This window comes from Phacochoerus africanus, chromosome 1 (assembly GCF_016906955.1).
Source record: "Phacochoerus africanus isolate WHEZ1 chromosome 1, ROS_Pafr_v1, whole genome shotgun sequence".
NCBI lineage: Eukaryota > Metazoa > Chordata > Mammalia > Artiodactyla > Suidae > Phacochoerus > Phacochoerus africanus.
This window is the reverse complement of record NC_062544.1, coordinates 171,686,221-171,712,526: the sequence shown is the minus strand read 5'-3', so window position 1 is coordinate 171,712,526 and position 26,306 is coordinate 171,686,221. Positions and strand designations below refer to the sequence as shown.

Sequence of the window (26,306 nt, the reverse complement as noted above, 5' to 3'; positions counted from 1 at the left end):
AGAAAGGCCAGAAAGCTTGATGAGAGACTTAGAATTAATATTATTTAATAGCATGAAATATTTTAAAAATATAAAACATGTTGTAAGGTGTAAAATATTATAAAGTATGACTATAAGAGTGAGTAAGTAGCCCATACATAAACCCTCTTTCTATTTAACCCACTATGACTGCTCTGGAAACTATCTAGGATATCACATATTGGCACCAAAAGAGGAAACAAAACAAAAAAAGTCACACATTACAGCAAGGGAGATAAAAGCAGCAATAGTCAGGAAATGGTTTTAGTAAGTTTAGAAATGTACACAATGATTACACACACCTATACTGTTCCCTATTGTTAGAAGAATCATCTAGAACACAAATATTTATCTCATATGAAAAGATCTGGGGAACCTTGTAGTAAAGCTTTTGATGTCTGGACAGTAAGGAGAGAGTAGAAAACATCAGACTGTCACTTGACAAGAACTGAACAAAGAACAGGCAGGAAAATGCCCATCATAGGTGGGTACTGATTAAGGTATGATGTGAAAGCAATTCCTTCGCCATATACATTTTTTTTCTAATTATAAACTATTTCAAGTACACAAAAGTACAGAAACTAATATTGGTAATACAAATGCACTCAGCCACCCAGTGATAATAAGATTTAGTCAGAGTTGTTACACAATTTAAAAGATGAAATACCACAAATGCAGCGAAAGCCCAACCACCCTATGCCATCCCTTGCTCTTCCTTCCCTCTGCACCAGGAAGCACTGTCCTGAGTGAATCATTCCTGACCGAAGCATACTCAGTACTGTCCTGCATCCCATACAATATTACTCATCAGAGATCTTAGTCACTTTGTTTTGGTTTTTTTTTATTAATTTTTTAATTTTTAATTTTTTTTTTAGCATCACACCCATGGCATATGGAAGTTCCCAGGCTAGGGGTCAAATCAGAGCTGCAGCTGTTAGCCTACAACACAGCCACAGCAACTAGGGATCTGAGCCGCGTCTGCAACCTATACCACAGTTCACAGCAATGCCAAATCCTTAACCGACTGAGCGAGGCTCAGGATCAGACCTGCATCCTCATGGATGCTAACAAGATTCATTTCCATTGAGCCACAACAGGAACTCCCAAACTCATAATTCAAAGGAATGGATTTGTGCATCCAAATCCATAAAGAGAAAAAAATAAATAAATCAATAACTAAAAATACTTCTTGTTCAAGTCTCTCAAGAGTTTACAAATGTCCCACAAGGATTTATATCAAGTCCACAATCAATCATTAGTAATGAAAACCAAAATGAAGTACAGTAAAGCAACAACAAATGCATGGGTTGAAATATTTCACAATTAGGCAAGCTGAATTTAAAAAACATAGTGCTACCATACATACCTCTCCAACAAAAACATTCTGGTCTTCATTTAACTTAATTAATTCTTCATTTTTCTCCTACAACACAGGATCATTGGTGAAGAAACACTTTGGCCATTTCAAGATGACAAGCACTCACCGGGCTAAATTACTTCATTGAAAGGAAACCTCATTTTAGACCAAAAAAAATTTTAAGGTAATTGAAAAAAAAAATTACTTAATATTATCAAGAGCTTTATTAATTTCATCAAAATATTATGAAGGAATAATTTCTCTTCTTTGGAGAAAGTAGAATTACAGCACACAATTAACCAGTGGAAGGTGGTCTATGTATAAGAGAAAAATGGGTCACTGTGTATAATTACACAGAAGATAAATGAATTTGGCATGTTTTTAATTAACATAAATGTATTTCCAGGCCTTGTACAGCCCTGAAGTCAGCTAAATTCTACCCAAAGAGAGTCCTGCAGGCATATGTGATAGTCTACATCTGGAAAATAGCAATACAGCACAATCCCAAGACCTAGCATTTCACCAGGGACCAGTCCACTCACTAGGTAGATTAAAATGAAACTCTGCCATTGAAATGCTAGCTGCGGGGGCAGCGGGGGGGGGGGGGAGAGACAGAAAGCAATTCATAGGCTCCTATTACACTTTAACAGCTGTCTTCTGGTTTCATAAATCCCATTCCACCATGTTCTTTAATTATGTGACCAGGAGTTCCCACTGTGGTGCAGTAGGTTAATGATCTGGTGTTGCTGCAGCTGTGGCATAGGTTGCAGCTGAGGCTCAGATTTGATCCCTGGCCCAGGAATTTCCATACACTATGGGTGCAGACAAAAAAAAAGAAAAAAAAATAACTATGTGACTCAAGATCCAAAATGACTGAAACATTTTATGTCATTGCATTCCCCTTTACCTGGATTTGTGGAACAACGAAGGTTTCCACCTAAGAGAAACAGAAGCCTCATACTGCTAAGTAGCCCTTGTTTAAACAAGTTTGCCACATACTGAAATCTTTCTTAAATGTAGTCTCAAGAATTTAGGGAGCTTTGCTTATGTTTCCTGAAGCCTCAAGGTAAACAGAATGACCACTTTCACTACAGAAATTCAGCAGTAATCTCAAAAGTAACTTCCGTGGGCAGGGCTGGCTACACTTCTGCAAATAGGCCTCCCAGAAACCCCCTTTTCTGGTAGATCATCACTCAGAGGTGCTTTTCCTTTTCAATTTCCCCCCTTTGCCCATCTCTGATCTTTACAGGGCTTGGACAAGCTACTTACAAATAGTAAAGCAGCTGAGAGCCTGGAAGGAGGAACAGAGGGCTGTTGGGCCACACCAAGACATCCTTTCATTCTGATTTGGTACTTATTTATTTTTACATTACTGTAGAAAATCAGCATCAGTATGTGACTATTCCCTCCATCTGTGAGATGATTTGAAGTTTTAGTGGGTCTCTTTATTAGGAGATTAAATCACCTCTAGACTTAAGATAAGGAGAGGAGACTGGGTAGATGTTACAAGGTCAAAGTGGTACGTGTCTCTGTTATCATCTTGTCCTATTCTTCTAACACACATTCTTGCCTTTTGATCTCAATATATAATTGGCCTCACTTGCTGTGAATACCCTAAGAGAGCTCCTTTTCCACCTATCACTGTAGAAAAGGCTGTACACTCTGAAACACCAAGGCCAAGTATATTAAATTATGTACGTAGAGGACAGTTCCCCGCCATCAACACCACTGCTCAAGAAAAAGAGATTTACAAGCTTGAAAATGACCATTAAAATTATCTTGGGTTTACCTTTAGCTGGTTACTCATGTAGAATGTCCCTTTAATTTGCCTCTGCTGTATCCAACCAGATAGCAGTATCCGCTTCTTCCCCCAACCAACAACCTAAAACGAGGACTCTTACCCACCAGTGCTTAAAAACAAGCTAAAACCACCAAGAAGATGTTTGGAGAGAAACAACCAAGCAAGCCTTGAGTATTCACTTCAGAAGGCAGTCCCACACTAGACATTCACCCGGGTCAGCTGGCCCCTTCCAAAACCCTCAAAGCGAGGAAGGGTGGAGGCGTGATGAGCATCACAAGGGCGCATGTGCCCAGATTCCTGACACCTTAAGGAATCAGAATACACAGTTCTGGACCCCCATCATCAGGCTTCATGCAGACATACTGCAGTTCAAAAGGACAAAAGTCACAAGACTCTGAAAAAAAAAAAAAAAAAGTCTTCATACAAATTTCTAGAAAGAAAGGAAAGGAATTATGGCTCTCGCTAAATCATTTCTGGGAAATTCTTCACTATTACTATTTATAGTGGTTTCTATAATTTTCATCTAGAAATTTGGTACTCATTAAATCATTTCTGGAAATTCTTTACTATCTCACTATGTAATTATATGTTATATAGCTAATATTTCTCTCTTCAAAATGTACTAACATCTGCTTTTTAAAAAAAATTTTACATTTTAAACACTAGAGAATCCAACAGTTACTGAATATGTATCTTGGTCCCTGTACCAGACTGACTAAGGGGCTGTGGCCCCAGCACTGGGATCCCTGGGAGGATTCTCTTAAGCTCTGTAAGACTAGCTCTTAGACTCAGCTGCACCTTACTATCAGGGGACAAGATCAATTATTTACTACACACAAGGCTCTTTGCCATAGTGGACAGTTAAAAATAGAAAGTGTGGACCCTTCACCTACCCTCTAAAAGGTGAAAGAGGCCACAGAAGACTTACAAAAAAGCAGGTTAACTACAAATCCATTATGACTAGAGCCAAGTGGGCAGGGGATAAGAGTTCTTTCCAAAGGAAGTCCAAGGACTGGTAAAATCAAGCAGCTAGAAATAATTCTAGTTTTGCCATATGCATGTAGAAAGAGTACACTGAAGCAAGGTATTGGTGCATGCAAAGCAGCACACAAAATTTGCGTGATTTTTTTTTTTTTTTGCAATGTGACTGAAATTTCCAAATTCCTCATTTCCAAATTCTACTTTCTCACACTTTTTAAGTTTTACTAACATAGCCCTTCACTCACTGTGTATGAAGCACCATACTTGGCACCAGAAATACAAAGATGAACAAGATACATTCTCTGGCCTCAAGGAACCCTCTGACCTGCACCTTCTTTCTTTCCCATGATCCCTGGCTAGATATAAATTTTTTAAGAGCAAGGAATCATGAATTTTACTTCCAGATTGCATATTCATTTATTTCACAAGTATTTTAAATATCTAATGTCCTAAATATAATGCTAGGAAGACAACAGTTAAAAACAAACAAACAAAAAAAATGACATGGTCTCTGTCTCCTCTGAAGGAGCTTACAGTAGTGGAGGAAACAAAAAACACACAGCTAGAGAGATAAGAGTTATGACAGGAGAAAAGCACAGAACTATGAGCACGCGAACCACCCGAAGCAAGGCTTGGGAGGGCAGTTTCCCAAAGAAAGTGGCATCCAAGCTGAGGCCTCAAGGATGAGGAGAAGCTAACCAGCCAAGAAGATAGTGGAAGAGTTCTCCATACAAATCAAGTTTGTGCAAAGGTCCAAAGTGAGAGAAATCATGAGACCTCCAAAGAAGTGGAAGGAGTCAGGACAGCAGGAACTCATTGCTGGAGGTGGAAGAAGCAGGAATCAGAACAAGGAGGGATAATCGCTCACAGTGAAAGAGATAAGACTTGATCATGAGGGTAAGGATCAACAGCTGAAGGGTTTGGAAGCAGGATGTTGACATTACATCTAAGATGAGCAGTATAAATTTTCTTTGCTGAATCAAATTATCTTTGAAAGGAGTTCCATCTTCCTCATGCCCTAAATGATTATGTCCAGCATTAGTGAAGAATATACTGGATTCCCTAACAAAAGAAGGTTCTAATACCTAGCACAGTGCTCTCCAAGAAAAATATAATGTGAGCCCCATACGTAATTTAAAATTTTATAGGAGCTATATTCTTTTTTTTTTTTTTTCCTTTTTCAGCTTCACCCATTGCATGTGGAAGTTCCTGGGCCAGGGATCAAATCTGAGCCACATCTGCAACCTACACCACAGCTGTGGCAAGATCAGATCCTTAACCCCCTGCAGTGGGCCGGGGATCAAACAAGGAACACCACAGAGATGAGCCAGATCATTAATCCACTGTGCAAAAGTCAGAACTCCTAGTAGCTATATTCTTTAAAAAGTAAAATTAAGTGGAATTAAGATTAATAATATATTTTAACATGTAATCAACATTAAAAATATTGAGATATTTCACACTTTTTTTTATACCAAGTTTATGAAATTCAATGTGCATTTCACATAACATCTAAATCTGGACTGGCCCTATTTCAAGAACTCTACAGCCACCTATGGCTAGTGGCTACCATATTGGATAGTGCAGATCTAGAATGTATTTTGAAGACATTTCTCAGAATATAAAAAGCACTTTTATCATTTGTGTTTGTCTTCTAATTTAAAAAAAAAAAAAAACACAAGTCAGTTTTTAAATGGGAAAAAAATACATGGAGTATCTCAATTTTGAAAGGTACTCACAACTTTATACCAAAATACCAGTTATATTTAGAAGTGTGTGTTTGTAAGACATCACCCTACTAATACAGAGAAAGGGTAGGTTTTTGAAAAAGTAAGGTCTGCGTCAATAGCTCTTAAACCCGATATACAAAACAGTTGTGAGTAAAACAAAACAGCCTAAGTCTCTGTTTTTACAGTTTTATTACCTTTTACAACTGTTTTTCAATGAGTATTCCTGCAACTTTGCAGTTTTACAAGAACTCTTGTCATTTTAAGGAAACGCTGGTCCATACTGTTACCTCAGCTGTCAGACCGTCCTGCTTCTCTACTTTCTCTTTCCTGCCATCTGTCTCCCCCATTCTTCCCTTTTCAAGAGGAAGGGGCGGTTACATAACAAATACACAGCAAAAGCTTAATCCCAAGAACTTGCTGGGCTTGGCTTTATTTATTGCCCTTTGCTTCACCGCTTGGCAAATGACTTAAGAGGCTGTGAGGGCCTTTTGAGTGACTATTTCACATCACCTTCCAGGTCTTGCCCTCAGAAGTGAGAAGACGATGAATGCCACCACCACCCAGGCCCCCGAGGAGTCCTGCCCCCAGAACACCCTCATCACCCAGAAAATCATCCCTGCGCTGTACTTCGTGGTCTTCGTGGCTGGCATCCTGCTCAATGGCGTGTCGGGGTGGATATTTTTCTACGTGCCCAGCTCCAAGAGTTTCATTGTCTATCTCAAGAATATTGTTGTTGCTGACTTCCTGATGAGCCTGACTTTTCCCTTCAAGATCCTGGGTGACTCGGGCCTCGGGCCCTGGCAGCTGAACGTGTTCGTGTGCAGGGTCTCCGCCGTGCTCTTCTACATCAACATGTACGTCAGCATCGTGTTCTTCGGGTTCATCGGCTTCGACAGGTATTATAAGATCGTAAAGCCACTTCTGACGTCATTCGTCCAGTCCGTGACCTCTAGCAAACTCCTATCGGTGCTGGTGTGGAGCCTCACACTGCTGTTGGCCGTTCCCAACATGATCCTGACCAACCAGAGCGTCAGGGAGGGCACACGCATTAAGTGTGTAGAACTGAAAAATGAACTGGGCCGCAACTGGCACAAGGCCTCCAACTATATCTTTGTAGGCATCTTCTGGATTGTGTTTCTTTCCTTAATCATCTTCTACACTGCTATCACGAGGAAGATCTTTAAGTCCCACCTTAAGGCCAGAAAGAATTCCAGTTCGGTTAAGAAGAAATCAAGTCGCAATATATTCAGCATCATGTTAGTGTTTTTTGTCTGCTTTGTACCTTACCACATTGCCAGAATCCCCTACACACGGAGCCAAACCGAAGCCCATTACAGCTGCCAGTCCAAAGAAATCCTGCTCTATGTGAAAGAATTCTCTCTGTTACTATCAGCTGCAAATGTATGCCTGGACCCTATTATTTATTTCTTTCTATGCCAGCCATTTAGAGAAATCTTATGTAAGAAATTGCACATCCCAGTAAAAGCTCAGCATGACTTAGAAACTTCCAAAACTAAAAGGGGAAATATAATGCAAGAAAGCACGGATACTTTGTGAATTCCCATCTTCATTCAAATAAAGTCCGTGCAAGCATACTGTCATTTTCAATTACAAAAAAAAAAAAAAGAAAGAAAGAAAGAATAAGAAGCATGTCTGTGATAATAAGTATCATCTCTAGGCATTACTAACAAATTTAGTACAATAATAAAATTAAAATGTAAGTGTCCATGCTTTTTCTGTAACATCAAAGAAAAAATAATACATTATTTAATCTTATCCCATTAAAATAGAAGGGTTAAATTTACAATCAATAGTCTGGTCAGTTAATACAGAACTTTAAATAGCATGTAAAGAAAATAGGAAGCAATCAAGATAATTCACAAGGGTGTCTTCCTTCTTCTGAATACAAGAACTAAGTTAGCAAATTTATGCAATTTTTTCAACAGGGTTACTAAAGTCCAACTTAAAAGCAAGCACAGTTTGGTAAAGGATCCGAGGGCTGTTTATTGTGAAAAAGGCAAGTTATCTCTGATTTGAAGAAGCAAGGTAAGCAGACACCCAAAAATTACTTAAGAAATCCCCAACTGATTTGTTTTATGTCATTTCAAAGGAAAGCAGATATAAATTCTGTACATTGAAGCAAAAAAACCATAATTTTTCACTGATAGTATTTTGAGAATGATATAAGGTATATTTACAATTTATATGAAGATTAGCTAAGCCACTTAATGAGCCTGGGGTGCTGGTGTTAGAATGTTAAGTGAACTCTAAGGAGGGACCCTAGGTATTGGCATAGATTCCAGGAAACTTCTTCTATTCAAAGGTATGGAAAAAAAAAAAATACATAGGTTGAGTGGAAAAAAACATAACGCACACAAATACCCCCCGGCTGGCAATATATATTATCCTCTAGAAGCGGAGAAAAGAGGTTTTTTTAAGAAAGCAACTGGACTTAGTAAAAAGAATATCTAAAATTTATAATAATGAATGAGAAACTATACATCACATTTTCTAAAAAAACAAATTTCATATGTGCAGATATGGGACATGGTTGCTAGCTTGTGAGTTATCAAAGCTAAATTCTTTTTCTGCTATTAACTGGCTAGAAGACATTTAGCCCACCTTTAAGTGTTCTTAAACATTTTTGTAAGCCATGTTTTTATATATATATATTTGAGCCTTACCATATACGTACTAATAAAAAAATTTTTTAAGAGTGTCAATTTTTTTAGTAGTCAAGATATCAAAAAACACCACCAAATTTCCTCATAGTTAAGACATGAGTGGTTTCTTTAATACATTCAATTACACAGACTAATAGAAGACTTAGAAAGAAGGCATAAATTTTTTTTAATCGTACTTGGCCACTGACTTTTAAAAACAGATTATTTCACATGTTCTAGGCCCTCATCAGATTTTAGGCAAAACTCAGAAAACACATCTTAAACTGAATAAGAGCTGGGAAGTTCACCTTCCACCCTCATAAAAGCTCCCTGCCCCCAACTCTGGGACAGATATCCTCTCCAAAAAAAAAAAATTCACCAAGCTATGATAAACATGCTTGGCAAAACTAAGCTACAGCATTTGTTTGACTAAATATATTTGCAAAAGAAAGTGACTATGTTTATTCAGTTTTCATTGGCCAGGACAAATTAGTAAAAACTGATGTTTTATATGCCCCCTAATGGGCCACGGGAGAAAATGAAAGTACAGAAGAAATTGAGAAGCACCAAGTAATGCCTTTGTAAACACTGTGTCAAAGCAAATCAGAAATATGAAAAGCAAGATTTTTCAGGAAATAACATGCAATGCAAATACGGATATTATGAAGCAAGAGCTGAGCAACAGTTACTACATATCAGAACTTTTAAGGTAAGAGACCCATACTTGGAAAACTACAAGATACTGTAAGATGACATAAACAAATGGAAAGATATATGGTGCTCACTAACTGGAAGAACTAATATTCTTAAAGAGATCATACTACCCAAGGCAATCAACAGGTTCAATGGAATCCATATCAAAATACCAATGGCATTTTTCACAGAACTAGAACAATTAATTCAAAAATGTGTATGGAAACACAAAGGCTCTGGGGAGTTCTCCAATGGCCTAGTGGATTGAGGCTCCTGTGTTCTCACCACGGTGGCTCTGGTTGCTGCTGTGCGGCATGGGTTGAATCCCTGACCGGGGAATTCCCACACACTGCCTGTGTGGCAAAATAGAAAAATACAAAAAAGAAAACAAGAGAGAACCTGAAATGAACACTGCAACTCTCATTAAAAAAAAAAAAAAAAAAAAAAAAAAAGACTCTGAAGAGCCAAAAAAATCTTGAGGAAAAAAAGAACAAAGCCAGAGGTACCATGCTCCCTGACCTCAGACTATGCTAGAAAGCTACAGTATGGTACTGGCACAAAAAAAGACACATAGATCAAGAGAACAGAACAGAGAGCCCAGAAAGGAACTTATGCCTGCAGTTTCAATTAAGCTACAACAAAGGAGGCAAGAATATACAATGGGAAAAAGACAGCCTCTTCAATGAATAGTATTGAGAAAACTGGATAGCTATATGAAAAGGAATGAAATTGGACTACTTTCTCATACAAAAATAAACTCAAATGGATTAAATACTTAAATGTAAAGCCTGAAACCATAAAATTCCTAGAAGAAAACACAGACAGTATGCTCTTTGACAATGGTCTTAAATTTTTTTTTCTTTTTTTCTTTTTTTTTTTTTTTTGACATGTCTCCTCAAGGGAGGGGAAATAAAAAAAAATAAAAATGGGCTATATCAAACTAAAAAGCTTTTGTAAGACTAAAAAAAGTAACCACAAAGCTAAAAGGCCACCTACTGAATGGGAAAATATATCTACAAACAATACATATGATAAGGGGGTCAATATCCAAAATATACAAAGAAGTCATATAATTCAACTTAAAAAAAAAAAACCAAAAAACTCAATTTAAAAATGGACGGAAGGCCTGAATAGACATTTTCCCAAAGAAGACATACAGATCGCCCATGGGCAGAAGAAAAAATGTTCAACATCATTGATTATTAGGAAAACACAATCAAGTGATTTTTGTTGTTGTTGTTTTGTGGGCTTTTTTGGTTTTTTATTTTTTTAGAGTCTCACCCATGGCATATGGAGGTTCCCAGGCTAGGGGTCCAATTAGAGCTACAGCTGCCGACCTATGCCACAGCCACAGTAATGCCAGATCTGAGCTGCGTCTGCAACCTACATCACAGCTCATGGCAACACCAGATCCCTAATCCACTGAGCGAGCCAGGGATCGAACCCACAACCTCACGGTTCCTAGTCGGATTTGTTTCCGCTGTGCCACAGTGGGAACTCCAGGAAAACGCAAATCAAAACCACAATGAGATACCACCTCACACTTTTCAGAAAAGCTATCACCAAAAAGACTAGAAAATAACAAGTGTTGAAGAAGAGGTAGAGAAAAGGGAACCCTTATACATTGTAGGTAGGAATGTAAATTGGTGCAGCCATTATGCATGAAGGTGCTTCAAAAAATTAAAATTACAAATACCATATGCACCAGCAATTTTACTTCTGGATATTTTTTCCTAAGATGAAAGCACTAATTCAAAACAATACATGCATCCCAATATTCATTGCAGTATTATTTACAATAGTCAAGATATGGAAGCAACCTAAATGTTCATCAATAGATGAATGGATAAAGAAGATGTGAGATATATACATACATATAACACACTCACATACAGACATACATATATACAGAAGGCAAACTGATGGCTTCCAGAGGGGAGGAAGACAAGGGTATCAGTAAAATAGGTGAGAGAGATTAAGAGGTACAAACATTCATTCATAAAGTAAATAAATCATAGGCATATAATGTAATAGAGAACCTAATCAATAATATTGTAAAAACTTGGTATGGTGACAGACAGTAACTAATCAAGGTGAACACCTTACAATGTATATAAACATTGAATCACTATGTTGTACACCTGAAAACAATATAAGTCAATTATACTTCAATTAAAAAAAGGATTAAGATTACAAACAAATCTTTGGATTTAATTTTTGAAGATCATTTAAAGACTGCAGTGAGAGGAATTTCAGTAAGGTATTAGAGTTGGAAATCACATCATAACAAGTTTATGTAAACATTGGAAAGTTAAGTAAATGAAAGCAATGGACATTAAACAAAATTTTGCTAAGGTCCAGGGCCACAACAAAAAATAAAGTAGTAGAGCAACAGCAAGAGTGGATTAATCCAGAAACTTCTCTGAGATCACCAGTACTATTTTTTAAAATTATTTTGCGGAATAATTTGTTTCTTTTCTACAGCTAGTTTATAAATAAGGTTTGTAATATATATTTGCTACAGCTAAAGTAATACAACATGTAATCATTTTGTACAAGCAGTGCTATGAAACGGTTAGAACATTTTGAAAACTGGCATATGGAAAGGAAAGCTGTATTTGTTAAAGTGGTTCTTCTGGGGGGTTGTCCTGTCATGAAGTGGTCATCCACGTGCCACTGGAACCTAGGAGACCAAAAAGAAGCAGCAGCTTTCACTGCTCAAGACCACACAGTACCGGATCTCTCCTACCCCAAGATACAAACCTTCACGGCACTGTTTACCCAAAAGGAAACCTGTGTCATTCTGCGCAGGTGATCTGTTACGTTTATAATTTCTATGATGTTATATCTTGATGTCATAGATACTGTCTGTGTTAATACAGTTTCCTTTTTCCCCTCTTCTCCATATTCAAAGTAACACAGGTAGCAGCACTAGGGTTAAAGACAGAATACAGAGCTAATCTCATGGCACATCCTTTACTAACATCATCAAGGAGAAACAAAGCTTAGTTTAAGGGTGTTTTTTAGAATCTCTGGATTAATCTTTTAGGTGAAGCCAATGCATCTAGATGTTCTCATTTATAGGTGACAAAAAATACAATTAAAATTGGGCTTGTGCAATAAAAGAGATTTACCAGCTGACAGACCTGAATGTTCAAAGTTGCAGGTGTGGCTTCAGTTAAAGGGCTGATGCAGAGCTTCAGCTGATATAACCAGGGCTGGGTTTGTACTATTATTTCTCTAGTGGTATTCTATGGTGTTAGTTTTAACCCATAAAAGGAAGCTGTCAGCTCTCCTTTTGTGGTAGGGAAATTTGGATAAAGTAAAAAGCAATCTATGCTATATCAAATAATGAGGGAGCTCTAAAAACACAAGAAGCCAATAGATCAAACTGGCCTTCTTCCCTGTCAGACCAGATTCTCTCCTCAGACGTCCCTTCCCAGAACCAAGCCCACAGTCTGCTCCCTGCCGGCCCCACACCACAGCCCAGCAACTTTATATCTGCAGTGGTTCCCAACAGCCCATCTCTTCCCAGCCAAGTTCAGATCCTCACGGCCTCTCACCTAAGGAGACTGCACTTATCCCCAAACTGGGTTTTTGTCTTCTGCTTTCTCTCCCAACCCAACACACTCCAAGGCCTGCGGATTCAGTGGCGTCTCTCCTCAAGCTACTTTCCTGAGCTCTCCACTGCTTACTAACTAAAGCATCCAAGGTTGACCAGAAGGATCTAAGATTCAGTCTCTGCCTTTCGTCACACAGATCCTGCATACATACTCCACACAGCCAGACTGAGAGGCCCCACACACCCTTCCCACAGCCCAGTTATGTGCATCTGGCCCTAAGCCTTCGGCCACTCCCTCACCTCTTAGAAGCAGTTCTTCACCCACTTGGGTCAGAAGACTGCACTTCCTGGATCCCCACAGGCTCTAACAGCCCAGAGTCCACCTTCATCCTGCAGGACATTCAAACTCCTTAGCACCCCTTCTGAGCTGTATTCTTCTAAAAGCAGCAAAAATTTTCTCTAAGATGGGAACTCAGGAGGCAGCCTGCAGTCAAGAAGTTTTTGTCATTAGAATTTTTCTTAACCACTTGATCAAAAAACAAGCTTTCTTCTGGAAAGTAACAACAGAGTTTGTAAAATGTGTCCTACGCTATGAAAATGTGTTACTCAGACTTCAAAAGAAATGGACCATAACCGCTCAAGTGGGGGGAAGAAAATGAACTTCTTCGTTCAAGTGGGGGGAAGAAAGCGACTTGAAAAGATAAATTCTAAAAGTTCTTTTTAAGGGATTTCCCCACTATTAGTTATTTTACAACCATGGATCAAACAGCACAGTCACACCTCACAAATGAAAGGTGAGATGAATTGTATGTTGACTTGATAACACTGTACAATCAATAAAAAGGCCAAAAACCAAAAGCGCTAACCAAGAGAACGACAGAAAAGACTCAGCCACTTTTACAGCTGAGTTCATATTCCAAGAATGTGCAAAACACCTTTGCCCTCAAAAATATTTCCAAATCTCTACTCTGTTTCACTGAAAAGAAAAAATTTAAGAAGAGTTTTAAATGATGCAGAAACAGCAACCTCTTGGAAGCTCTGTTTAGACCTCACTTTAAAACTACTCTGCCTAATCATATCAGTCACTGTCAGATTTAAGCTATCAACCTCAGTCAGTCTGGAAAAAACGTCTTAGGGATAATTCGGGTGAGAAAGGGGATGACGTGCCCTAAAATACTTCCAAAGCATGAAATTTAAAGCACAAGGGCTCCAGAAAGAAGGTTGACCTGGAGCCACACAAGCTGCTAGAGAAATGTTCTGATCACCAGCATTCATTGACCAAAGGACAGCTCCCTGACTAAAGACCATAAAAAACAAACAACAATAACAACAACAACAAAAAAAAACAACTTCAGGATGCAAATGATTTTGAGCTGTAGGCATCCTGAGTTGCAAACTCCATGAGAAAAGTGGACACAGTGGTGCACTGTCCCACTACCTAGTGGCACTCAATTTCAAACAGCGGCAAACGCTAAGTGTGTATGTGTTGGCTGGAGGGGAGTGGTGGAGGGGAGTGGTGCAGGGGGGTGTGGGACTGATCTGCTGGCCTCCTTTATAACCACAGTTCTTGCCCAACACTTTTCATTTTAAGAAGCATAATTAAATACTGGGACCCCGGGAGTCTTACTGCGCAGCTTTGGGTAAGGTTTCAATGCCCCCATGCCTTAGTTTCCCCACCCATAAAGAGCAGCATCTCCTCCATCTCATGGATTTCTTTAAAGAAAATAAATTCTCAGACCTGTGTTTCTGGCTGTGCAGGGGCTACCTACCCTAACATTTATTTTCCTCTTCCTCATCAGTTCCAAAGGGCTACCGTGCTATGTTTTTAAAGTAAATTTTAAGAATGTTACCCATTAAAAAGGATTCTTCTGAAATACTGTTGTTTGGTATTTGTGTTCAATAAAATCAAAAGCATGATTTGTGTGGATAGGGGTTGAGTAAAAAAGATTTCCTTTCTCAATTCATGGGGCAATTTAGCTTTAATTCTCAAACATACAAAATATCCATTAAAGTGACTAATATGTCATTTCTTAAATAAAAAGTACTGCCATGACCAAGGTAAGATAAAACAAAAAACAAAAAATGAAAAAACCCAAAAAACCAACTTCACCTCACTTCTTCCCACTTGGGTTTCTAAAATACTAGGCTGGTGGTGACGTATAATTTCCTAGAACACTTAGAAAATACCCTCTGAAAAACATTTGTCCTTAATGAAACAGAAAGAAGTGACTTACGGAAATTAAAATAGAACTCACGTTAAAAACACAAGAGGGAGGGTAGCCCAAAAACAAACAAAAAAAAAAGCTTGTTTCCACCATGAATAAACTTCCACAAAATGCCAGCTTGTCTCAAGCTCATTCTCAGAAGGAAAAACATGGTTCAGTTTCACTATTAAAAGACTGGTTTTTCACTCTTCAAAAAAAGGAAATAGAACACAGAGAACTAGGAGACTTTAGCTCTTTATATTTGACAATCCAGACGCAAAAAACTGTGGCTATCATAGATTTTTAAGAACAGTTAAATATATTTCCTTACCTTCTTTTTCTTTTTTTGTTTTTTTTTGGGGGGGGGGTTCTTTTCTTTTTTCTTTTTTTTTTTTTTTCCCTTGGCTGCACCTGTGGCATGTGAAAGTTCCTAGGCCAGGGATCAAACCCACACCACAGCAGTGACCAAGGCCACTGCAGTGACAATGCAAGACCCTTAACCCACTGAGCCTCAAGAGAACTCCTGAATTTATTTCTTAATTCTACCTATACTGCAAAGTGGACAGGAAAATACATATAATATGCCTACTTAAAAAAAGAAAAAAGACATTTTACCAAAAACTTTTGATTCTAGTGTGCTTTCATATCATTTGAAAACCAGTTACCACTCAGGTGGTATCCAGCTGCATCTCAGCCGATTCCTTCCATCTCAGTCTCTTCATCCCCCAGTGAATGTAAACCTGATCATAACTGCTCACTTACTTGACTGTCTGCAAGCATGTCTTTTCTTAAGTGCATTTTTTGGTGAGTCCTAGCTAATACCACAAATCTTGAGGCACACTAATCTTAAAAGAAAGGGCATTTCCTAGCACTATTATGATGAAACATTAACACTGGTTCTTAACTCGAATCAAATACAGTTTGAGAAAGATTTGGGTTTTCCTCCTCCAATTTATAAGTGAATATATAAAATTTTTTTCTTTTGCAAAATAATAGTAATTACTCCAATCAGCAAGAATACCAGAGTATCTGAAACAAACAGATAGTGGCATCATAAGTGTCATAACACTGTTGTTTTCAGAAGTTCCCCAGATCCTCCCTAAATTCCCTCCAGATTGACATTTCTCATCTAGTCTTTGGAGAGATTTTTCTTTTGAAAAGTAAATACCAAAAAGTAAATACCAAAAGCATTTTCGATTCTGGAGAGATTTCTTCTTTTTTCTTTATTGTTTGGAGAATTATTAGGAGAAAGACATGAAACCAAAGCACCCACCAGGCCAATGAAGCAATAGAAAAACTCAGATCCTGACTGACCCAGCTGATGGTTTTACGCTTGTAGGTAAAATCAACTTTGGAAATCAATTCTGGGCCAGCAGGCGTAGAACTCCCAAGAATATTCCTAGGATGTGAGCTCATGTTCCCTTTTATGAAAGCTACCCTCCTATAAAGCAATGTAACCTGGAGTTCCTGTTGTGGCTCAGTGGTTAACGAACCCAACTAGGATCCATGAGGATTCAGGTTCAATCCCTGGCCTCGCTCAGTGGGTTAAGGATCCGGTGTTGCCGTGAGCTATGGTTTAGGACTCAGACATGGCTCGGATCTGGCCTGGCTGTGGCTGTGGTATAGCCTGGTAGCTATAGTTCCGGCTCAAGCCCTAGCCCGGGAACCTCCATATGCCACAGGTGCAGCCCTAAAAAGGACAAAAAGACAAAAAAGAAAAGAAAAGAAATCTAACTTAACAAAGCTGACTGATGACGGGGATGAGGCAGTGACTTTCTGTTGGGTCCCTCAATCAGACACTCAATCAACAGTTACTCCCCCACAGGAGGATGAACACTTGCCCTGATGATTTAAATGTACACTAGAGGGTCCCTTCATATACAACCGATTCATTACTAAATATCTATCTCAATTCATTAACATGACGGGACCAAATTGACAAATGCGCATTGCAGGTTTACTCTCTGGCTTAGAAAAAAGAGATCCAATATATTCTTGAATGAAAACACAGCAAACTATAAACAGTATGCACAACAGAGTAACATTCTTAAGGGGGTATACATACTCATAGAAAAATTTTAAAGCACATGCACCAAAAAAGGTTAATAGTAACTATCTCTCTACATTATGATTTTTCTCTTCTACCTCCAGATTTCTCTAAAATGAAACCAAAAGGATAAAGATAAATAAAACCAGCACTCTACCAGACTGTGCTGGATCATATCTTGTTTGTTGGTTACTAGATGTCTCAGCAGGATACAAATTGGGACAATTTTTTAAGTTATAACTTTGAAAAGCTAATGAGTATCATTATGCACACTAAGAAAATTTTCCTTAAACACCCAATATTTTAACTCATATTACCTTTCAGGGCACAAAATACTGATGTTCTTTAAAATCATTATGATGAAAAACATGTTAGGTGCTTAAAAACAAAGAACAACTATGTATTACAATGGACGAATAAAAACCTTTCCTCTAAAATAATAGACAAATATGAATTATTTAAGAAAGCTTACACAAAATTGAAAAGAACTTCTAGAGGAGCCTTCATACAGTTAAACTATTGGCAAACCACAGTTTCATCTACGTCAATATGCAAACTATTAAAACCACACAAAAAGGAAAGGAAATTTTTAGTGCAGCTGGCAGTCCTGCAATGGGGCTGCTACTGCTGTAGCTGCTGAACAGCTCACGCTTCTCTGACGATTTGGAGCCGGGCCCACTGAGGCTCAGAGAATATATCCCCAGGTATGTCTTTTTCAGTACTTTTAATATATTCAAATGTCTTTCCATGGAAGGGAAATCTATGATTTTCAGTGTTGAAATCATGTAAGTTGAAAATGCCAACATGTAATAAGGTTGCTGTGTTAAGAAGGCACTGATTATTAAATTTCAAATAGATTCTCACTGTGAACTACACTGTAATTTTCTTCTACCTGATGACCCCTTCCATTCTTCTCAAAAAGACAGCTTAATTCACACAAGACTGACTACTACTTCCTTGGAGGTAAGCTTAACTATTCAGTAACTTGATTTTATAACTGGATAGGTAAAGGCCATGGTGTAGATCTTCACAACAGGGTGCAACAGGTCTTAAAGTGACTTTTCTCTGCAATCATGAGAGTTAATTTTAAGGAAATTCCACTGTGACTTCCATTAAAAATAACTAATGAGTTTATTCAGAAAAAAACAACAGACATGCCTTACAAACAAAGGAGACGTTTGAAATCTCTTGATTTTGCTGGAGTACTTTGGGGTACCTCAGATTTCCACAGGCGAATAATTGATTAAAAAGATATCCATCAATCACTCGGTTTTTAAATTCATGATAGAGAACACAGACTGTTATTACAGTATAATTTAACCTCTCATTGACATGACCAAAAATTTTAAATGAAGAAATTTGAGGTTCAAGAAAAGCAACTGCAAGGCACTGCATGGTTCTCAAGCATTATTGAATGAATAGTTACACTGCAACTATTTTCAAATAAATTACCCATGGGAGATATATGTGGTCAGTTCTAGTTACAGAGAATATTCATTGATTGAAACACATTATTCTCTAATCCTTCTCTTTACCATATATTCATCTATAAAATAAGACTCTAATAAGGTTTGAAATACAAGAGCATAGGCCAAACTCCTAGCACTCTGCAAAGGAACAATGAGCAAAGGTGGGAGATGAGGGTCTATCTACACCAATACCAGCTTCTGATCCAGAGGGAAAAAAGGACATTCATAGTGCCCAGATACCAAATAAATGGTTATCATCAAAAGTCAAGTCAAAGAGAAGTCAGTAAAGCCTGAAGTAGACTGCAGGCCTGAAGAGCCCCCTCCAGGTATTTAGGATCAGCAGGACTGGGGTAAGGGGAAAGGCAGAGAGTCTAGAAAATGATCGACAAGGTCCGATCCTAGCCTGCTCTAACAAGCCGAGAAACCTTGACCAACACCCACGTGCCAGACCTCAGACTCCTCAACTGATCTGCAGATTGGACCAGATGCTATTAATAAAAGTCCCCTCCATCCTTATAGAGTCCTATGATCCCCAAATTCTATCACCTGGAAAAGCACCAAGCTAGGAAGAAGAGCTCATGGAACAGTCATGATGCCACCAACCTAAAGTAGAGAATTGGGACGACAGTGCAGGTGACATGGAAGGACCGGGTCACAGGAATTTTGAAAGTAAAGGAGGTTTAGGCTTAAAAGGTAGAAGCTAGGTTTGGGTTTTAAATGTATGTATTGTAAAATGAAACATTAAAACACATGGAGCAGAAACACCTTGTATTAGTATTCAGGAAAAAAATTAAGAATGAATATTTTATTTATGTTCTTTTATATATGAAAATTGCTTAAAATCTAGTTTCAAAAAAAAAAAAAAAAAAAAAGGAGTTCCCGTCGTGGCACAGTGGTTGACGAATCCTACTAGGAACCATGAGGTTGCGGGTTCAGTCCCTGCCCTTGCTCAGTGGGTTAACGATCCGCCGTTGCCGTGAGCTGTGGTATAGGTTGCAGATGCGGCTCGGATCCCGCGTTGCTGTGGCTCTGGCGTAGGCCGGTGGCTACAGCTCCGATTCAACCCCTAGCCTGGGAACCTCCATATGCCGCGGGAGCGGCCCAAGAAATAGCAACAATAACAACAACAACAACAAAGACAAAAAAAAAAAAAATCTAGTTTCTACCACGTAGTAGGCACTTAGCGAAGGCTGGCTACTATAATAATAATAATAACAATCACTGCCATCATTATACTATTATTATCACTGAGACAAAGTTTTGAAGTGGTCGTGAACACCGCACCTGAGATCAGGCTGTCTGGCTGGGAATTCTGTCTCATAACTTAGGAGCTGTATAATCCTGAGTGTTACTTAACCTCATGGTGCCTCAGTTTTCTCATCTGTAAAATAGAGATATCAATGCCCACGTGATAGGAATGATGAAACGTTCAATAAGTACATGTAAAGTACTTGGCACAGTGCTAGACGTGAAGTAAGTGCTTGATTATTTTCACTGAGTTCAGCACAGAATTATATTATTCATGGACCCTGAAGTCCTACTTCAAGTAGGAGAAGGGGAAGGACATGTATCCTTTAAATGTCACTTCAGTTTAGAAAGCTTTATGTACATCTGACTTATCTGTACACTTGCATTTTGTTTCACCCTAAAATGTACACAATGGATCCTGAAATAATTTAAAAAACTAAGATTCAGAATGGCTTCTGAAGTTTTGTTTTTTAAAGGGAGGTTTCAAAGAATGAGCTTGTTTGGCCCTCTCAGATGCTATATTTACTATTTGCTATTTTTAAAAGCTGCATTTCAGAGTTCCCACTGTGGCTCAGTGGGTTAAGGACCCAACATCGTCTCTGTGAGGATGTGGATTTAATCCCTGGCTTCACTAAGTGGGTTAAGGATCTGGCATTGCCGAAAGCCGCAGCATTAAGTCACAGATATAGCTCGGATCTGGTGTTGCTGTGACTGTGGTATAGGCAGCTTCAGCTCCGATTCAATCCCTAGCACCGGAACTTCCATATGCCGTGGGTGTGGTCATAAAAAGTAATGAAAAAGGAAAAAAAAAGCTTCCTTTCAATGTTTTCTTGCTAAACCACAAAAACAATCTTCTGATCATTAAAAGAAGAAAGATGTTTAATAGGCATGAGGGACGTGCACGTTAGGAAGTAGCACCAGGAAGAACACCTATGGGCCTAAGAACATGAGTTTGACCAGACCAGGTCAAAGGAAGTAAGTGAAGCCCAGTTCTCTTAACTTGTGCTACAAGTCACCCCATGTTCCAGATTGGGAGGGGACCTGATGAGATTCTGTCACTATCTCTGTCGATCTCAATGGTTCTAAGGGTGCATCTTATATTTCTGGCTGTGACAGCCCCAAAACCCACAATGAGAGAAGAAACAACAACAAAAACCCTCAAGTGTTAAAGTTTACCTCTTTATATAACTGAGCTTCCCTTTGAGAATTCTGTAACCAATGATCATACATTCTTGCCCTAGAAGCCTTATAATACATTCTTGGTCAATTTTCTTACCAACACTGACATGGAAACATCTAGACAAGCCCTGCTCAATAGAAATATAAAGTAAACCACAAAGGTACTTTAAAGTTATCTAGCATCTACGCTTAAAAAAGCAAAAAGGACAAAAAAAAAAAAAAAAGGAGTTCCCATCGTGTCGCAGTGGTTAACGAATCCGACTAGGAACCATGGGGTTGCGGGTTCAATCCCTGGCCTTGCTCAGTGGGTTAAGGATCTGTGTTGCCGTGAGCTGTGCTGTAGGTTGCAGACGCAGCTTGGATCCTGCACTGCTGTGGCTCTCGTGTAGGCCGGTGGCTACAGCTCCGATTAGACCCCTAGCCTGGGAACCTCCATATGCCGGAGAGTGGCCCTAGAAAAGGCAAAAAGACAAAAAAAAAGCAAAAAGAAACAGGAGAAATTCATTTTAATATGTTTAACATAATATATCAAAAATATCACTTCAGGAGTTCCCTTTGTGGCTCAGCAGTAACAAGGATGCAGGTTCGATCCTGGCCTTGCTCACTGGGTTAAAGACCCAGTGTTGCTGTTAGCTGTGGTGTAGGTCACAGATGCAGTTCAGATCCAAGTTGCTATGGCTCCCATTTGAACCCTAGCCTGGGAGCTTTCATATGCCGCCCGTGCAACCCTAAAAAGCATACACACACACATACACATCCACTTCAATGTAAAAATTAATGAGCTATTTTACTGTTGTACTACTTACATAAAACAGTACAATTTTACTCCTTGCACTATTCTTTACAATATCTTACACTACATCTTTAAAACCCAGCACTTAGAGCGCACATGTCAATTTGGATTTGGCCACATTTCAAGGGATGAGTGGCCACAGGTGACTGCAGTCTACAATGCTGGATAGCGCAGGTCTATACTATCAGGAATCTAGAGCAAGAAGGCAAGATCAGACTCCAGTCCTAAAACTATTTTCTGCTAAAAAAGGAAAAACTGGAGTTCCCGTCGTGGCTCAGGGGAAGTGAATCTGACTAGCATCCATGAGGACATAGGTTCAATCCCTGGCCTCGCTCAGTGGATTAAAGGATCTGGCATTGCTGTGAGCTGTGGTGTAAGTCACAGATGCTGCTTGCATCCCGAGTTGCTGTGGTTGTGGCTGTGGCTCCAAATCGACCCCTAGCCTGAGAACCTCCATAGGCCACAAATGGGGTCCTAAAAAGTCACCCCAAAAAAAAAGGAAAAAGAAAATGAAATTCTGATTTGGAAAATGTTCTAGTAGGTTACACAATAAAGATTTAAAAGAGCTTTTAAATTTTAGTACAATTTTCTGTCACCCTTTACCTCCCCTCTCAGGCCAGGCTTCTCTAGCAGGAAGAGTTCTATCACGCTATGAAAACAGAAAGCCAGGAAGCCTCGTTGAAAGGTCTTCAGGCTGGGCCACACAGCCAAACCACTTCTTTTCTCCTCTTTTTCTCAGAATTTCAGTACACTTATCTCCTATGCAAACTAACTTCCAACCCAATTGGTAACAAAAGAGCTATCAGAAGACAAAACCATGAGATCAAAAATATGCCTTCTAGAAGCAACCTTATGTGGGATTTCCCAAAATCACAAAATCAGACCATGGAAAACCCAGGCTTCCTCACAATATAAGATGTTTCCACCCATCCACATGATCTATTAAGTCCCTCGAATTTCTAAGAAGCAGAGAGACTGGGACTATAGTTTCGTGAGTACAAATGTGTTTACAGAAAATAATTGCTAAGTTTCCTTTTTTTTTTTCCCAACAGATTCTTTGGATTTTTTTTTTTTTTTTTGGAAAGAGTCATCCTTACTTTCCCTCAAGATGACAAACAGTTCTATCTTCTGCCCAGTTTACAGAGACCTGGAGCCATTCACGTATTTTTTTTATTTGGTTTTCCTTGTTGGAATTATTGGCAGTTGTTTTGCAACCTGGGCTTTCCTACAGAAAAATGCAAATCATAGGTGTGTAAGCATATACTTGATTAACTTGCTAACCGCAGATTTCCTGCTTACTCTGGCCTTACCGGTGAAAATCATTGTGGACTTGGGCGTGGCACCCTGGAAGTTGAAGATATTCCACTGCCAAGTAACAGCCTGCCTCATCTACATTAATATGTACTTATCAATTATCTTCTTAGCATTTGTTAGCATTGATCGCTGTCTTCAGTTGACTTATAGCTGCAAGATTTATCGAATACAGGAACCTGGATTTGCCAAAATGATCTCGGCCGTTGTGTGGCTAATGGTCCTTGTTATAATGGTGCCAAACATGGTAATTCCCATCAAAGAAATCAAGGAAAAGCCCACCGTGGGTTGCATGGAATTCAAAACGGAGTTTGGAAAAAACTGGCATTTGCTGACAAATTTCATATGCATAGCAATATTCTTAAATTTCTCAGGCATCATCTTAATATCTAACTGCCTTGTAATTCGACAACTCTACAGAAACAAGGATAATGAAAATTATCCAAACGTGAAAAGCACTCTCATCAATATACTTTTAGTGACAACAGGCTACATCATATGTTTTGTTCCTTATCACAGTGTCCGAATCCCATACACCCTCAGCCAGACAGAGGTCATATCTGACTGTCCAACCAGGATTTCACTCTTCAGAGCCAAAGAGGCCACACTGCTCCTGGCTGTGTCCAACCTGTGTTTCGACCCGATCCTGTACTATCATCTCTCAAGAGCTTTCCGTTTAAAGGTCAATGAGACTTTTGCCTCACATAAGGAGAGCAAAGTGCAGAAAGAAAAATCAAGTTGTGAAAACAATGCATAAAATATGGATTTTTCATGCGATTATGTCTTGCCCTACTGGACAATTAAGTACAAAACTACTGAAAGGAGGAAGAAAAGTGCCTCAAGTAAGTAAAAATGCAGATAGCTAACAAATGTGGCTTGGTTTACTGAGAACTCTGTTTCTAAATGCAAGCCAAGAAGTACTCTTGTGGTTGCTGATGCTCCTTAACCCAATTGTTTGTACAAAGAGCTGAAGTCTTATTGGACCAATATATAACCCTGCAATATCCTTGAAATATAAAATGAGTTCTAAGACACAGACTCAGAGGTAGTCATTTAAAGGCCTGGAACTGCCTTCCTGACACAAATAGGCAAAATAATCTCTGTAAGTTGCCAGAAAGCCCTTCAGCAACACAACTTAAAGCCCTTCAGATTGCTTTCCAAAAAAAAAAAAAAAAAAAGCCAGATGACTTTTTTTACATGAAACCACATGTACCTGATTTATTTTTAATCCATCACTTCAAAAAGGGTAAGCTTTTTGCTCACTACTCCAATTTTTAACATCTCAATGTTTCCTAACACAAGAGCTTAAAAATTTTTACTCCTAAAAAGGCTTGGAGATCCATGGACAGTTTTGATTGTACTATATATCCTTATATTCTACCTGAAGGTTAAAAATAAAGATTTTCTACATCAGGAATGACAGATCCAGTGAGTTTTTATTTTTATTTTGTAGTAATATGGAGTAGACCCCATAACATTTTTTTGGTGGGGGGTAGGTTGTTAGATTATACTAACTGCCAAGAGTAGTATTTTGGAACTATAAACTCATATCAAAGTTATGGAAAAACAGTACCAGCCAAATGGTCTTAAAATAGACATGAGGATTGCACATAGTTAAGACCTTGCAGAAACTCAGCATGTGTTGGGCTAACTGGTACCCCTCACATCCTGAAGATGAGTCTGACCCCCATGGGGGCCCCGAAGTTTAAAGTGTAGTGACTCTACTCTCCAGGTCACAACCCTTTGATGGCATTCTCTAGAGTGCCAATAATGCAGAAAGGAGTCAATAGATGGCATTAAGTAAAAGACTTATCTGGGCAACAGAAAACGGAAGAGTTTGCATAAACATGTATGAGATAATGGATATTTTTTTTTCAATTCGATAATAAAAGCCCACATTAAAACAGTGGGGGATTTCCCATCGTGGCTCAGCGGAAACAAATCTGACTAGCATCCATGAGGACTCAGGCTCAATCCCTGGCCTTGCTCGGTGGGTTAAGGATCTGGCGTTGCCATGAGCTGTGGTGTAGGTTGAAAATACAGCTTGGCTCAGATCCAGCATTGCTCTGGCTGTGGTGTAGGCCAGCAGCTACAGCTCCAATTCAACCCCTACCCTGGGAACCTCCATATGCCTCAGGAAAAGCCCTAAAAAGCTTTTAAAAAAAAAAAAAAAAGGGTAATGCATTTACATTAGCTGCAATGACTATGACATAGTGTTCTTCAAACAAAAACAAACGCATTACACAGAGTACAGAGTAGTGGTTACCAGAAGGGAAAGGTTGAGGAAGGGATGAAATGGGTAAAGGGGATTGACTGTATGGTGACAGAGGGAAACTAAATTTCTGGTGGTGGCCATGCTATAGAGTATACAGACATAGAAATGTTATGGGCACATGAAGCTTATATAATGTTATAAATCAATGTTACCACAATAAAAATAAATAAATTATCTCAAATGGAAAGGGAAAAAAAAAGGGGGGAAAGAAAATGGTATTCCTGGAAACTAAGAGGTCTGATTCCAGGCTCATTTTTAGCTTGGCCCTGAAAACATTTTTCTGACACTTGAACCCAAGACAACTCCTATCTACAATTTCACAATACATTCTCTGAGTTCGAAGAGAATAAGTGAGAAAATGCACAAAGAAAGCGCCTCTTATACTTACCAACACAGCAGGTACTGAACAAACTCCAGCTAGCTAGCAGTAACAGTACGAACCCCAAGTTGGTATCATATATCTGGCACAGACAGGGTCTAGATGACTTACATGTGGCACAGGATGGCAGAATGCCTACACACTAGAACTTGTGCTTGCTGACAGTCTAAGAACATGTTTTTACTGATGGGTAGATCAAGATATTATACATATAAGAGCATTATAAAACTAGCTTATTTTCCTGAATCTTTCAGTCCCCTTTTAGTCCTCTCTCCTAGGCCTTCATTTATTAAAGCCACATTTTAGAGACAAAAGATGGAGGAAAAAAAACCTTTTAAAAAAAAATATTCTAGGGAGTTCCCATTGTGGGAACATCCCATTTTTGATGGCTTATTCCAAATTACACTCACAGTAAAGGGGCTTCTGGACAACTGGTGAGAGAAGGCTATTAAACTGTATCCCACAACATGAATTTTCTAGCAGTTCTTTTAAGAATGCACACAATGGAGTTCCCATTGTGGCTCAGTGGTTAACAAACCCGACCAGTATCCATGAGGATGCAGGTTCAATCTCTGGCCTTGCTCAGTGGGTTAAGG

At 38.9% G+C, this 26,306-nt stretch overlaps 3 protein-coding genes across 8 annotated transcripts in view; 2 read left to right on the top strand and 1 right to left on the bottom strand.

The window, feature by feature from the left end:
* P2RY14 (purinergic receptor P2Y14) overlaps positions 1-7,498 on the top strand; it is a 55,590-nt gene extending 48,092 nt beyond the window's left edge. For 3 of the 4 annotated variants that reach the window (XM_047784766.1, XM_047784757.1, XM_047784781.1), the window contains 2 exons: positions 1,453-1,559; positions 6,405-7,498. In XM_047784766.1, coding sequence (XP_047640722.1) covers positions 6,431-7,444 — 1,014 coding nt within the window. In that variant the 5' untranslated portion in view covers positions 1,453-1,559; positions 6,405-6,430 and the 3' untranslated portion in view covers positions 7,445-7,498. Of the gene's footprint in view, positions 1-1,452; positions 1,560-2,624; positions 2,726-6,404 lie in introns of all 4 variants that reach the window. The other variant, XM_047784774.1, reaches the window with a different exon arrangement.
* Positions 1-26,306, bottom strand: part of MED12L (mediator complex subunit 12L) — a 352,961-nt gene that overhangs the window by 219,582 nt on the left and 107,073 nt on the right. The window lies entirely within an intron of this gene.
* Positions 17,615-24,473, top strand: GPR171 (G protein-coupled receptor 171). 2 transcript variants are annotated; one of them, XR_007135531.1, is made up of 2 exons: positions 17,615-17,760; positions 17,913-19,310. XR_007135531.1 is itself a non-coding variant. In XM_047784810.1 (2 exons), the coding sequence occupies exon 2, from the start codon at positions 22,854-22,856 to the stop codon at positions 23,811-23,813; it is 960 nt and encodes a 319-aa protein (XP_047640766.1). In that variant the 5' UTR covers positions 17,642-17,760; positions 22,798-22,853; the 3' UTR covers positions 23,814-24,473. The 2 variants fall into 2 exon arrangements, 1 of the variants encoding a protein (XP_047640766.1); XM_047784810.1 differs by lacking the exon at positions 17,913-19,310 and adding an exon at positions 22,798-24,473 and having other exon boundaries at positions 17,642-17,760.

Bases quoted from the DNA above. Each gene is read 5' to 3' on its own strand.
- GPR171 (XM_047784810.1), top strand. From the start codon at position 22,854: ATGACAAACAGTTCTATCTTCTGCCCAGTTTACAGAGACCTGGAGCCA.